General features: G+C 41.7%; 1 protein-coding gene across 1 annotated transcript in view; it reads right to left on the bottom strand.

Annotated features, from left to right (window-relative positions):
- Positions 1-13,816, bottom strand: part of LOC126335876 (alpha-amylase 2-like) — a 48,170-nt gene that overhangs the window by 26,782 nt on the left and 7,572 nt on the right. The window contains exons 2-3 of the mRNA XM_049999348.1: positions 8,039-8,190; positions 2,550-2,715 (exon numbers count right to left, since the gene is read on the bottom strand). Coding sequence (XP_049855305.1) covers positions 2,550-2,715; positions 8,039-8,190 — 318 coding nt within the window. The remainder of the gene's footprint in view (positions 1-2,549; positions 2,716-8,038; positions 8,191-13,816) is intronic.

Raw genomic sequence — 13,816 nt, 5'->3', positions numbered from 1 at the left:
GGGGAGTATTGTCACTGAGAAGGAGTAACAGCACTATGGCTCGTGCAGGAGACATAAGTGACATTGTCTCGGTCAGCAGAGCTCCGTGACGACATTTGACGTCACCTGAGTAACAAATCCATCATGAACATTTAAGCGATGCTATAGCTCCCCAAGTCGAGCATTGGTACCTGTGAAGTGGAAACGCGAAGGAGTAGCCACAGCGAAACCAAAACCAGGCAGATCTCAAACAAAACCAGACGTATCTCATGGACGCCTACAGTGACCGTCGAGAATTGCGAAAGGTGATTGTTGAAAACTTATGGAAATCAGCGGAAGGACTCACTCGTAAGACTTAAGGTGCTACCAGCAGTTCAGCTAGCACAATGACTGAGCTAAACCACACATAAGTGTAGTCAGTGCTACGAATTGTTCGAGTCGCTGTAAAGAGCGAAGCCATTGGGCAGTGGATGACTAGGAACGAGTGGTTTGGAGTGATGAATCACACTATACCTTTTGAAAATTCGATGGAAGTGTTTGCGTTTGTCGAATGCTAAAAGAACGCTATGTGCCATCATTTGTAGTACAAACTATGAAGTACAGAGGTGGTGGTGAAGCGTCATGGCAACATTTTACGTGATTTTGCTTACAAATCCTTACATGTGGAAGGATGTGAACACATTTTATACACTGTTACTGTGAACAGTAGAGGTAGTTTTTGTATCAGGATGACAATGCATACTGTCATAAAGCAGCAGCTGTGAAGCTATAATTTGTAAACAATAGCATTCCTGAAAGGACTATCTTCCCCAGAATGCAGATCTGAACAAAATAGAACATCTTTGGCATGAGTTAGAAAGTCGAATTCGCTCCAGAATTATGGAACCTTCGGTTCTTGTGGAAGAAGGGGCTCTCATTTCTCCACAGATATACAGACATCTCATTCAGCGTTCCTGGCAGAGTAGCTGTCGCCTTAAAGGCGAAGGATGGACAGCACCTCCCCCCTCACATCCACGTCCGCTGAGAGGTGTCCTGATATTTCTGCTTATACAATCTAAACATCGGGCTGAACCCGCCTGTAGAAGGCTTAACCCGTTCACTTCAGTAGCTGATCGTCTAGAAATGAAAAACCTGTAATGAATGAGGTAAAGATTCGGTGAGATAAATTTTTCGCTCCACAGTAAGGATTCTAAAAGAGTTCAAGAGTGACAACACAGGAGAGCCGTCATCTTTACGTTAGAAAAGACAGTTGCGCACCCATTCCACACACACACACACACACCAGTTTAGGCAATCAGATATTCGTACTGCATCAAAAAATCCTTCACGACGGATTCGATAAATGATCATGTCCAGTAGGCAAGGGACATCTGCACATATACAGTCACAGAAAACGCGAATTCTCATAGCGAAGGTGGGGAAAAACATTATTTGTTTGTGTTTGTGTGTGTGTGTGTGTGTGTGTGTGTGTGTGTGTGTGTGTGTGTCTTTTTGTGTTTTAGAGTGGGAAAAGATTTACGCAATAGCTATAAAAGTTGCAAAATAATTCCTTTAGCGATATTAATATGCTGAACTGACCACACGCACAGGGAACTTGGCACACCACTAGGGGAGAAATGCTTCAGATGAGGTACATTTCGCTGCTAGACACCAGAGAAGAGACTCTGGTGCAGGCCTTGGTACAGACACACGTAGCTGCAGCTAAGACGTCACTGGAAACTTTGCTTTTGACCGCAACGAGAGTCAGTGGTAGCTACATCCACAGCCACTAATGCCGACGCCCAAAACTAGACCGGGACGCGAAGACAACGCCCAGCGCCTGCGGACGCAGTCGAACGGCCACACAGTTGCCTGCCGCATAATGCCTTCAGTAACACCTTAATGTCAACATCATTTTCTGTGGCCCTTGTCCCACTTCAGAGCGGGGTCGGCCTTGTTACTATGGATTTGGCAATTTTAGTGTCGGAGGGTGGCCGGATGACCTACTTGTCGCCACCCTGTACACCCCGGGACGGAATTAGTGTATCCCAGCTGTCTTCAGTGTATTGTAAGACATGAAGTAGTGCGAATGCATTCATATGTCGGCAGTCGTGTAACCGTGGTGGCATATGGGGACCAGCCCGGTATTCAACTAGTGGGATACGGAAATCCGACTATAAAACCACATCCAGGTTGGCCGAAGCACCGTTTCTCGCCGTTAATCCGCCAAGAGGATTCGATCGGGGCCCGGCGCGGCTACCAGACTCCAGGAAGCTGCGCATTAGCGCCCCTGGCTAACCTGGCGGGTTCAGTAACACCTTAGAGTTATTTACGTTTACAATCAGTGTTCTTACAGTTACATTTAGTAATTGATTTATCACTGTTTTACGATTAAGCATTAATGGTGAAATTATATTAAATGTTTTGTAATTGCATTTTGTGAAGGGTAGCTGATTTATTATTAATTTATAAATGCCTTGCTAAAAAGTAATTATATCACTTTAGTTAGTTTAATAAACATTAATCTTAAAAACACGCAATCTTAGTCTGAGTTAATTCCATCACTGAGAACTGTAGGTGTAGGGTCTTACGTTGTTGGCGTCTTGGTAATTGGTGACGCTGCAGGGGGGCCAGTGGAAGTCGTTCTGGCCGTAGGGCACGTCTGGGTAGTTGTAGGCCGAGGGTTTGCTGCCTCCCACACCCGTCTGTCCGCCTTGCGTGGCGCTCATGTGATTGATCACAGCGTCCACGTAGATCCTGCAGTATGAGATGACAGGGTCAGAAACAAATGTAAACTGCCAATTATCTTACCGCTAAAGGAAAGCATCATCAAGAAATTTCATTATATGGAATCTTATGCGTAGGTTTTCGTTCGGTCAGTTGTTTGGCAGTGGCAGAAGCACAGTAGCACACTTTACTTCGAGATGTAGTACACATGTTTGTAGACGTTTAAATTAGTTACTATAATCCAGAATGAGATTTTCACTCTGCAGCGGAGTGTACGCTGAAATGAAACTTCCTGGCACATTAAAACTGTGTGCCGGACTGAGACTCGAACTCAGGACCTTTGCCTTACGCGGGCAAGTGCTCTACCAAGCACGACTCACGCCCCGTCCTCACAGCTTTACTTCTGCCAGTACCTGGTCTCCTACCTTCCGAACTTTACAGAAGCTCGCAGCAGAGCTTCTGCAAGACAGCATTCTGTGTAGGTATTGCATTTGATGACAGTAATAAAAAATTGTTAACGGAAGACTCCATCGGGTTTACCTGAAAGATCTCAAATATGTAATGTCTTTACTGAAGGAAATGTTCAAATGGGACTTAACTGCTAAGCGTACACACTACGTAACCTACATTGTCCTAAGGAGAAACACACACACACACACACATCCATGCGTGATGGAGGACTCCAACCTCCGCCGCGATTAGCGGCACAGTCCATGACTGCATTTGTGTTATTGGTGGTAATGGTCACGCGCTCAACGACGGGACACACCAGTGTTTTGCGTTGGATAATGGGGAGTAAGGTCATTATTATTAGTAGTAAATGTATCACTGCTTGAAAAGAAATTTCACGTTACGGAAGTGTGTAGCTTACAATAACTATAATTTAAAAGATACTATTGAAAGGATATTAATAGGACACATAGGAAAAGACTTCTAGATGGCATGCTTCTGCTACTTGGCATATTATTCATGACGAAGAATGTTCGTGACAAATGATCTGGGATGGGTCGGAAATACTACCCGGAACCTTGTGTACCAACTTTAGAAATGTCAGTCTAAGGACATACTGAGGGAGCCTCTACGGACCACAGAGAGAGTAGCCGGTGGGGGACTGTAGACATCAAACGGTCAATGATTCGTCCTCCTATGACACATAAAAGAAGGCTGTATACATGGAAGAAGCCTGGAGATACTGACAGGTTTCAGATAGATTATATAATGGCAAGACATAGATTTAGGAAACAGGTTTTAAATTGTAAGACATTACCAGGGTCAGATGTGGATTCTGACCACAATCTACTGGTTATGATCTGTAGATTAAAACTGAAGAAACTGCAAAATGGTGGGAATTTAATGAGATGGGACATGGATAAACTGAAAGAACCAGAGGTTGTACTGAGTTTCAGGCAGTGCATAAGTGAACAATTGACAGGAATGGGGGAAAGAAATACAGTAGAAAAGAATGGGTAGCTTTGAGGGATGAAGTAGTGAAGCAGCAGAGGATAAAGTAGGTAAAAAGACGAGAGCTAGTAGAAATCCGTGGGTAACAGAAGAAATATTGAATTTAATTGATGAAAGGAAAAAATAAAAAATACAGTAAATGAAGCAGGAAAAAAGGAATACAAACGTCTCAAAAATGAGATCAACAGGAAGTGCAAAATGGCTAAGCAGGGATGGCTAGAGGACAAATGTAAGGATGTAGAGGCTTATCTCACTAGGGGTAAGATAGATACTGCCCACAGGAAAATTAAAGAGACCTTTGGAGATAAGAGAACCACTTGTATGAACATCAAGAGCTCAGATGGAAACCCAGTTCTAAGCAAAGAAGGGAAAGCAGAAAGGTGGAAGGAGTATATAGAGGGTCTATACAAGGGCGATGTACTTGAGGACAATATTATGGAAATGGAAGAGGATGTAGATGAAGATAAATGAGAGATAGGATACTGCGTCAAGAGTTTGACAGAGCACTGAAGGACCTGAGTCGAAACAACGCCCCCGAAGTAGACAACATTCCATTAGAACTTCTGACGGCCCTGGGAGAACCTGTCCTAACAAAACTCTACCATCTGGTGAGCAAGATGTATGAGACTGGCGAAATACCCTCAGACTCGAAGAAGAATATAATAATTCCAATCCCAAAGAAAGCAGGTGTTGACAGATGTGAAAATTACCAAACAATCGCTTTAATAAGACACAGCTGCAAAATACTGATGCGAATTCTTTACAAACGAATGGAAAAACTGATCGAGGCCGACCAAGTGGAAAATCAGTTTGGGTTCCGTAGAAATGTTGGAACACGTGAGGCAATACTGACCCTGCGACTTATTTTAGAAGCTACATTAAGGAAAGGCAAACCTACGTTTCTAGTATTTGTAGACTTAGAGAAAGTGTTTGACAATGTTGACTGGAATACTCTCTTTCAAATTCTGAAGGTGGCAGGGGTAAATTACAGGGAGATGAAATGGGAGATACGATACTGCGTGAAGAGTTTGACAGAGCCCTGAAAGACCTGAGTCGAAACAAGGCCCCTCTGAGTAGACAACATTCCGTTTGAACTACTGACGACCTTGGGAGAGCCAGTCCTGACAAAACTCTACCATCTGGTGAGCAAGATGTATGAAACAGGAGAAATACTCTCAGACTTCAAGAAGAATATAATAATTCCAATCTCAAAGAAAGAAGGTGTTGACAGATGTGATAATTACCTAACTATCAATTGAATAAGCCGCGAATGCAAAATACTAACACGAATTCCTTACAGACGAATGGAAAATTGGTAGAAGCCGACCTCGGGGAATATCAGTTTGGATTTCGTAGAAATGTTGGAACACGTGAGGCAATACTTACCCTACGACTTATCTTAGAAGCTAGATTAAGGAAGGGCAAACCTGTTTCTAGGATTTGTAGACTTAGAGAAAGCTTTTGACAATGTTGACTGGAATACTCTCTTTCAAATTCTAAAGGTGGCAGGGGTAAATTACAGGGAGAGAAAGGCTATTTACAATTTGTACAGAAACCAGATGGCAGTTAAAAGAGTCGAGGGGCATAAAAGAGAAGCAGTGGTTGGGAAGGGAGCGAGACAGGGTTGTAGTCGCTCCCCGATGTTATTCAATCTGTATATTGAGCAAGCAGTGAAGGAAACAAAAGAAAATTCGGAGTAGGTATCAAAATCCATGGAGAAGAAATAAAAACTTTGAGATTCGCCGATGACACTGTAATTCTGTCAGAGACAGCAAAGGACTTGGAAGAGCAGTTGAACGGAATGGATAGTGTCTTGAAAGAAGGATATAAGAAGAACATCATCAAAAGCAAAACGAGGATAATGGAATGTAGTCCAATTAAGTCAGGTTATGCTGAGGGAATTAGATTAGGAAATGAGACACTTAAAGTAGTAAAGGAGTTTTGCTATTTGGGGAGCAAAATAACTGATGATGGTTGAAGTAGAGAGGATATAAAATGTAGACTGGCAGGGGCAAGGAAAGCGTTTCAGAAGAAGAGAAATTTTGTTAACATCAAGTATAGATTTAAGTGTCAGGAAGTCGTTTCTGAAAGTATTTGTATGAAATGTAGTCATGTATGGAAGTGAAACATGGACGATAAATAGTTTGGACAAGAAGAGAATAGAAGCTTTCGAAATGTGGTGCTACAGACGAATGCTGAAAATTAGATGGGTAGTTCACATAACAAATGTGGAAGTATTGAATAGGATTTTGGAGAAGAGAAGTTTGTGGCACAACTTGACCAGAAGAAGGGATCGGTTGGTAGGACATGTTCTGAGGCATCAAGGGATCACCAATTTAGTGTTGAAGGGCAGCGAGGAGGGTAAAAATCGTAGAGGGAGATCAATAGATGAATACACTAAGCAGATTCAGAAGGATGTAGGTTGCAGTAGGTACAGGGAGATGAAGAAACTTGCACAGGATAGAGTAGCATGGAGAGCTGCATCAAACCAGTCTCAGGACTGAAGACCAAAACAACAACAATGACACAACTCTTTGCGCACTCTCTGTCAATGACAATACCCCTTTTTTCTATTTCAAGTCCATTCCAAAAATTTAGCTTTTATCTAAAGTTAATCATATAGTTTTTAACATAGTACAGTTCCAGAGACCACGGGGTTGTTCATATTTCTAAATGGAAAAATCACACACTTTTCGTCGTATTGGGGTAATTGAGAATAAACGAATTCTATCCAATACAAAATCAAAGATCTCGTAATAAAATAATACCGAATTGCAATGATGGCAGGAATTTAGCGTTAATTATCCCTGATAAAAATCGCGATGTGAAATATTCTGCATATTTAGTGGTACGTGTTCGAAATTGTTTCAGTAATAGTTACATAAATGGAGCGTTGACCTTTGATATATAATCGAAGAACAGCTTACAATATATGCGTTGGAGACGCGCGCAGAAAACAATGCTTTACATCTTATGAGAGTTCTTGCATTTTCCATTTCTCACTTAAACTGTTCTGTAACATTTTTGTCACGTTGAATATGAAAGGTGTTGCTCAGGAAAGTCGTGAACGCGGAGTTCTGAAATGAAATCGCTTTTTGCCTATCGTCATTTTTGAAAGCAATGCATATTGCTTATTCTGTGGCGTCTTAGTTAAATTATTCACTCACATTTTTGAAAGTTTTCTAAACGTGCACATGGAATTTCCTTACCTGACAGTTCAGAAACACAGCTCTGGGGAAAGGAAGTTCAGTCTATTGCTGACGAGTCATCATGGAACACGAAGAATAGCGTTGTGCTGATTTATGACAACTACTGTAGAAACTTGCTGCTTGCTGTTACAGGTTTGTTATGTATTTAATGTTAATTCTGGGGAAATGCTTCATTTCTGTGTAAATACAATTGATATACGTGAGAAGCGTTATCCCCAAGTCTACATTAATGAACACTGATAGTATTTCTATTCTTAGACAGGAGCGACCGGGACAACAAATGCACTCGTACTCCTGCCTTCCATCTTCCCCCACGAATGTCCTACTTTCCTGACAAGCTGGTGATAAACATTGCGTCATATATCTTTTACTGTTCAATTTGTTGGAGGGTACCGAGGTATTACACAAAAGACTGGATTTTGAGTGGTAAAAATTGTTATTATGACATCTAAAACAACTAATGAACTGTAATGAAAGCACTACGGTATACTAAATTAGCACTTGCTTTGTATCACAGTGACGAATTTCAGGTACCACCGTTTTCTGGGAATGACGGCGGATAAAGATGAATACTACGACCAGAAAGCTGTGATTGCCAAGTTATTTACTTTCTATCTGTTTGAGACGAGTCTTATTGAGATAATGCCAGTGTTACGATGTTGTAAAGTGAGCTTTAAACTCACCGCACTCCTACGTTGTTACAGCGGTTGACCATGTCGGTGAAGGCGGCCTCGTCGCCAGAGCGGGTAATGAGCCTGTAGGAGACCGGCTGGTATCTCTCCCACCACGGACGGTTGTCGCTGGGGATGGCCAGGTTCTCGTTTGGTGGAGACACCTGAAAAATGTCTCGAATAAACATCTCTGACCCCCAAAAAATTTTACCAAACTACCACCAGATGCTTTGTATCTGCATCTGTTTCCTCCACATAAGACTAATACTGTAGTACGATTTTGTAGTTTTTCACAATATCCAGTCACGTTCCGTACAAGCTACAAACACTACAGACTAAAGTGAAAAACATAGTTAGAGAACTGCATTGTAACTGTCAGCTGTACAAACAACCCTTATTCTCCATCGGTTTCGGTCCCTCAGACTCTCATCAAAGGAAAAAAAACCATAAGTTGGAAAAGCAGGAGAATGATGAATTGCTAGAGCTGATGTTTTTGCCTTTTCTTCCCATGCATGATGGGCTGAGAGACAGAAACCGTTAGAGAATAATTGTTTATTTGTATAGATTTTGGATAACAATTTAGCACTTTAAGCGTCTCATGGCTACAGAAAGCTACCACGCTGAAACATTACTTGAAAACCATAGTGCCTGCCAGCTTTCTTTCATGATATTACAGTTGCAGACTGTGCTAACTTGGATGAGATGTCACACTTTTCTCACTACCATCCCGCGTAACTTACCCTTAGTCCCTTCGCATGCAGATATTTAGAGGACAGAAGTAGAGTTGGATGGTTTGTATGGTTTCGACGATGGTTCCGATGCTAAGCAGTACCGCACATACCAACCTCAGGATGCAAACCCCAGCTTGCAACTTGTTGTTAATGGGTAAGGAGAAAAGGCTGGCAGGAGAGTTTTAAGGGTATTAAAACGGAGGCGGAATTTTGAATTTGAAAGCTAGCGGCGATATATGGTCATGTATGAAAGGCCACTACCCTTTCTAATATAAAGTCACAAATTTCCCTGATAGTTGAAAATTAGCAGTCGTGAGATTATCAGATGTAGAAGTACGAAACCTGAATTTAGTTGCAATAATTACACGTCTGTTGTTTGAAACTGATAAACGAAATTTTACTCAAATTATCCGCTTCAGTTGTAAATTTCTTTTATTATCACGACCGGTTTCGGGCTCTCATAAGCCCATCCCCAGGTGTCGCACATGTGCTGTGGCTCCCGATCACCACGGTGGTCGTGAACTAGGCGCGGTGTGCTACCTATGAGCATTATTCAAAATAATCTCCATTGATATTTATACATTTCTCCCACTTCTACAGGAGGTTTTTCTTTTGAAGCGAACTAGTCTACCAGCCATTTTCGTACATTTTCATAAGAATGGAAGCGATGGTCAGCGAGAGCGTGTTCCAGTGATGCAAATAGATGATAATCGGACAGAGCCATGTGTAAAGAATAATCCGCATACCCCGGAATTTTCCAACTGAACGCCTCGATCATTTCCCTGGCCCGTTTTGCTATGGGTTATGGGGCGTTATCATGGAGCAATATGATTTTCTGTCGCCCGATTCCATATTCCAGTCGTTTTGCAAGTAATGCTCGATTTAAATCGATCACTTCCTGTTGGTAGCGACCAGTATTAAGGGTTTCACCAGGTTTCAGCAGCTTATAATAGATGACACCCTTCTGAGCCCACCAAGAGCATTGTCTTCTTTCCAAAGCGATTTAATAATGCAGTGGATGTCGATGATTTCCCTGCATTCGCCCAAGATTTACAACGCTTAGGATTCTGAATATATATCCATTTTTCGTCAGATGTCACTATTCAATGGGAAAACGACTTTGTTTTGTATCTGGCGAGCAGCATTTCACAAGTGGTCTTTCGATTTACTTGCTGTCTTTCATTGAGTTCATGCGGAACCCAGTATCCCACTTCCTGCACGTTTGACACAGCTTCCAACGGAATAGAGACGGCTTTCTGCGTCACATTCCATTGTTCCGCGAGTTCCCACTGAGTTTGAACATCATCGTCACCCAATAAGGCCCGCAACTTGTAGTCCTCAAACTTTTTCGGTGGTTTCCCGCGCTTGTCGTTTCTCATGTCAAAATCACCGCTTTTGAATATTTTGAACCATTAGAAACACTGTGTTTTCCCAAGAGCATATTCGCCGAAATCTTCGACAAGCATTCGATGTGATTCTGCATCAGTTTTCTTTTAAATGATAACAGAAAACCAATGTCGTCCGCAAATTGTAGCTGTTAGGCGCAAAGCTCGACATGTTTACCGGTTTGAAACGGATATCGATGTATGTATCTTGGGTTACTGTGTGCTGACATTCGTCGTCAGCCGTTACAGGAAGCAGATGGCGCTGCAGACGCGGTCTCAAGGACCCTACACTGACGGCTAGCGCCATCTACAGATTTCATCCTTCTACACCAGGTAACACAAAGATGCCAGTAATAATTTCATAACTAACGAAGAAGCAAAATAGTAGCATAACAATAAAAACAAGAAAGAAACGTATGGGTTTGGAATTCAGAGGACACTCCGTGATATGGAGGAACGCTGGAAAACAAAACTGAACTTATATTTAGAAACATGCTGAAAGTAAGAATGTCTACCAATGTTTACAAACTATGTCAGTGCTATTAAACGCAAAGACAAACCTCATATCATGTCCTAGTAAAGAAAATTTTCCCATTTTATCATACTTCTTACAGTAAAAAATCGATGCAAACTGAGTTACATGTATCTATATATAGGCGGGACCCCAGGACACACACATATAAATTACACCTTCTCATAAGGAATTACTACTATCACAAGTAAAATTCATTGACGAGTACTTTCTTTCAGTAACTGTAGGTGTCGTCAGTTGAGCAGGAAAAGTATAGGAGGTGTCTTGCAATAACGAAGTGTGAACAGAACCATTCTAAGCGTAATACGAGCTTGTGGTGATGTAAGTAGTAAGTGCTAGTCACGTTTATGCTTTTATAATTAAGAAACACTAACGATTTTTATCTGCTTGAAGATACTTTCCGATTTACTTACAAAGTGTACCCACAGATAGTCTGTTCAGCATTCAGGACTAAGCTCTTCATCACACATTCTCGCTTTGAATTTTGACATAATATTACTCATTCTCACACTACCGTACGATAGATGGGTTGCAAGAAAACTTCAGTAGAATTGCGCGTTGTGTTGAGAAAGCGAGATTCGAATAATGTTTAAGCTTGTTTCAGAACAGAACAAAACTGTGAATTGCTTGCTTAAGTATGGTCAGAATTTGAACCCTTAGTAACAGGTTTATTTGTAAGTCTATAAACTATGTTGGAAGAGTGTGCGTTAGTTGCAGTACATGTTTGAGAACACTGGTACATTTGAGTACGCAATGTGTGTTCATCAATGGCAGCCGCAGTCACTTGGACCAGTTCTGCCACTCACACAGTGCATAAGTAGTTATTTCGTCACCTCATAAGCAAAGTTCAATTTACAAATGAATGTTGTGTGTTATAAAATCAGGTTAAAGAGCTTATAGCATGTCGACTGTATTGGGTCCAAAACTACGCCACAGTGGAAGTGAGCTGCAACACAGCCAGCCACAGGCAGGCAAGATTGTTAAGCAATGCAAAGAAAAACACAGCTGACAGGCGTTACCAAACAGAGCCAGGGGTGCTGTATAGAAACAGCCAATGCTGCAATATGCTTGTGGAAGGACAGTAGCCTTTCCTTACTTGCCACCATGGACGTGTTCGAAATACATGCCTTAAGACGTAAACGAACATAGGCTGGAGCATATAAGTACTCAGCTATTTATGTACTAAAATATTCTCATCTCAGTGTCACAGTCTACATCATAAGCCTGTGAAACCCAGAGCGACATCCTTGAATGCATTAAAGGATCTGCTGTTTGACCACGGGATGGGGCAGCCTGCCGTGAGTCACGAGAGCGGTCACCACAGGAGCAGAGAGCCACTGGTTTGCTGGAAGGAGGTCACGGCTGCCTCCAGGTGATCGCCATCTGTGTTGCCACGGTGTCATCATGGTTGCAGCTGGAGACATAACTAACAGCAGATTCGAGTGACACCACCCTTGGTTCTGCTGTTTCTGGTGTCAGCAATGATGGACGTCAATTATTTCGCATCAGAGGCAACTGGACACCTCCACCAAGCTGTTCCTGGTGTACTATAGCTGAGGGCCAGAATAAAGATGTTAATTAACAAAATATACTGTGATCCTGATGTCTCATTTCACTCTCATGGGTGACAATACATGGGCCATCTAAATCCGGTGCCAGATCATTGACGTCGCCTTCTTGGAGCAATGTCAGAACCTACAGTCTATGGTACAGTGAGTACAAAAAAAATTTCGTATGGAGAAAAGATTTGACAGTGAGCTTTTTGTAAAATACATTTTATTTGAATAGAGAACCACTTGATTTGTCTAGTTTCAGAGGTAATGGAAGTCACAATTGGTGAGTGCCTGTTAGATGTTCACAGTGTAACCTTGAGGGCCACTCAGCTCCATGTACGGAATCAATTCCACTAAAATGTTGTTCATGTAATCGTCAGGGGCCTATGATTAGGCATTTCAAAAGATGATCTGATTAAACCTCGAACAAACACTCTAAGAGTTGATTCACACAGCTGTGTGCTTAAGAATACTGAGAAATCACTTTGGGTCACTGTTGAGCCTAGCTTGCCAGTAGGAATTTTGTGTGTGGTGGAAGTGTTAGAAGAAAATGAAGTTATATTAGGTGGGATGTTGTGGTGGAAGCGTTAGAAGAAAATGAAGTTATATTACGTGGGATGCTTAATTAAGAAAGGCATTGTATGCATATAACAAATACAGGCTAAAAAGAAGGTAGCTGTTTTTATAGACAGTTTTGGTGCAGAGAACATAAGATTAACAAAGGGGTTGTTAATCGCAAAAAAAATATATACGCTGGAGGAAAAGGAATGGGACATGAGTCGTGTCAGCCATGTACAGTCACCGGACACCATTGACATTGCGTTACGGGGAAAGGTGAAGCACCCAGAGGGAATCAATAGGGAACGGATTGGAAAATTACTTTTGGAATTTAAAGATATATTTTTTCCAAAATGGCCATTACCAGCTATGCGTATTACACAGCACTGCTCCTGCAACTTTTCAGAGATTATTGCGTGGAGTAACCAGAGGTTTAAAACCACGGCAATGCTTAGTGTCTCTCAATGGCACAGTAGTCTACTGGAGTGACATGAAACAGTATATGCAGGGATCAAGGGTATTCCTATTGATAAAAGCAGCGAAGTTAACATTGAGTACACAAAAGTGTAATTTAGTGATAGAAGACGTAGCATACATCGGTCATAAGTAAAGAAGGGATAAAAACAAACCCAAGGTTAATTAGAGCTGTACGTGAATCTTCTGTACCAGAAACTGTAAAGGAGTTGCAATTGATCATAGGCGCCGTGAACTATTTCCACCGATTCTTAAAAGGATTTGCGGATATTTCCAGACAATTGACAGAGTTGTTGAAGAAGGGTACTATATTCATCTGGTCAGAAGTGTGCCAGCATGCTTTTGAGGAGCTACAAAAGCTTTAACATACAGTCTGATATTGATATTTCCGGATTTTAATGGGGAACTTGTTTTATCATGTCATCCATCAAATGATGCACTTCTCTGTATGTTGTCATAAGAGGTAGAAGGAATAGAACATCCGTTAGTTTACGCTAACGTCTGCAGAAGGAAATTATTTCACAACGGAGAAAGAGATTTTAAGCCTTATTTATGGA

The sequence above is a fragment of the Schistocerca gregaria genome, chromosome 2, assembly GCF_023897955.1.
Source record: "Schistocerca gregaria isolate iqSchGreg1 chromosome 2, iqSchGreg1.2, whole genome shotgun sequence".
Classification (NCBI taxonomy): Eukaryota; Metazoa; Arthropoda; class Insecta; order Orthoptera; family Acrididae; genus Schistocerca; species Schistocerca gregaria.
Note: the sequence above shows the minus strand (reverse complement) of the source record. Positions and strands in the feature narration are given on the sequence as shown.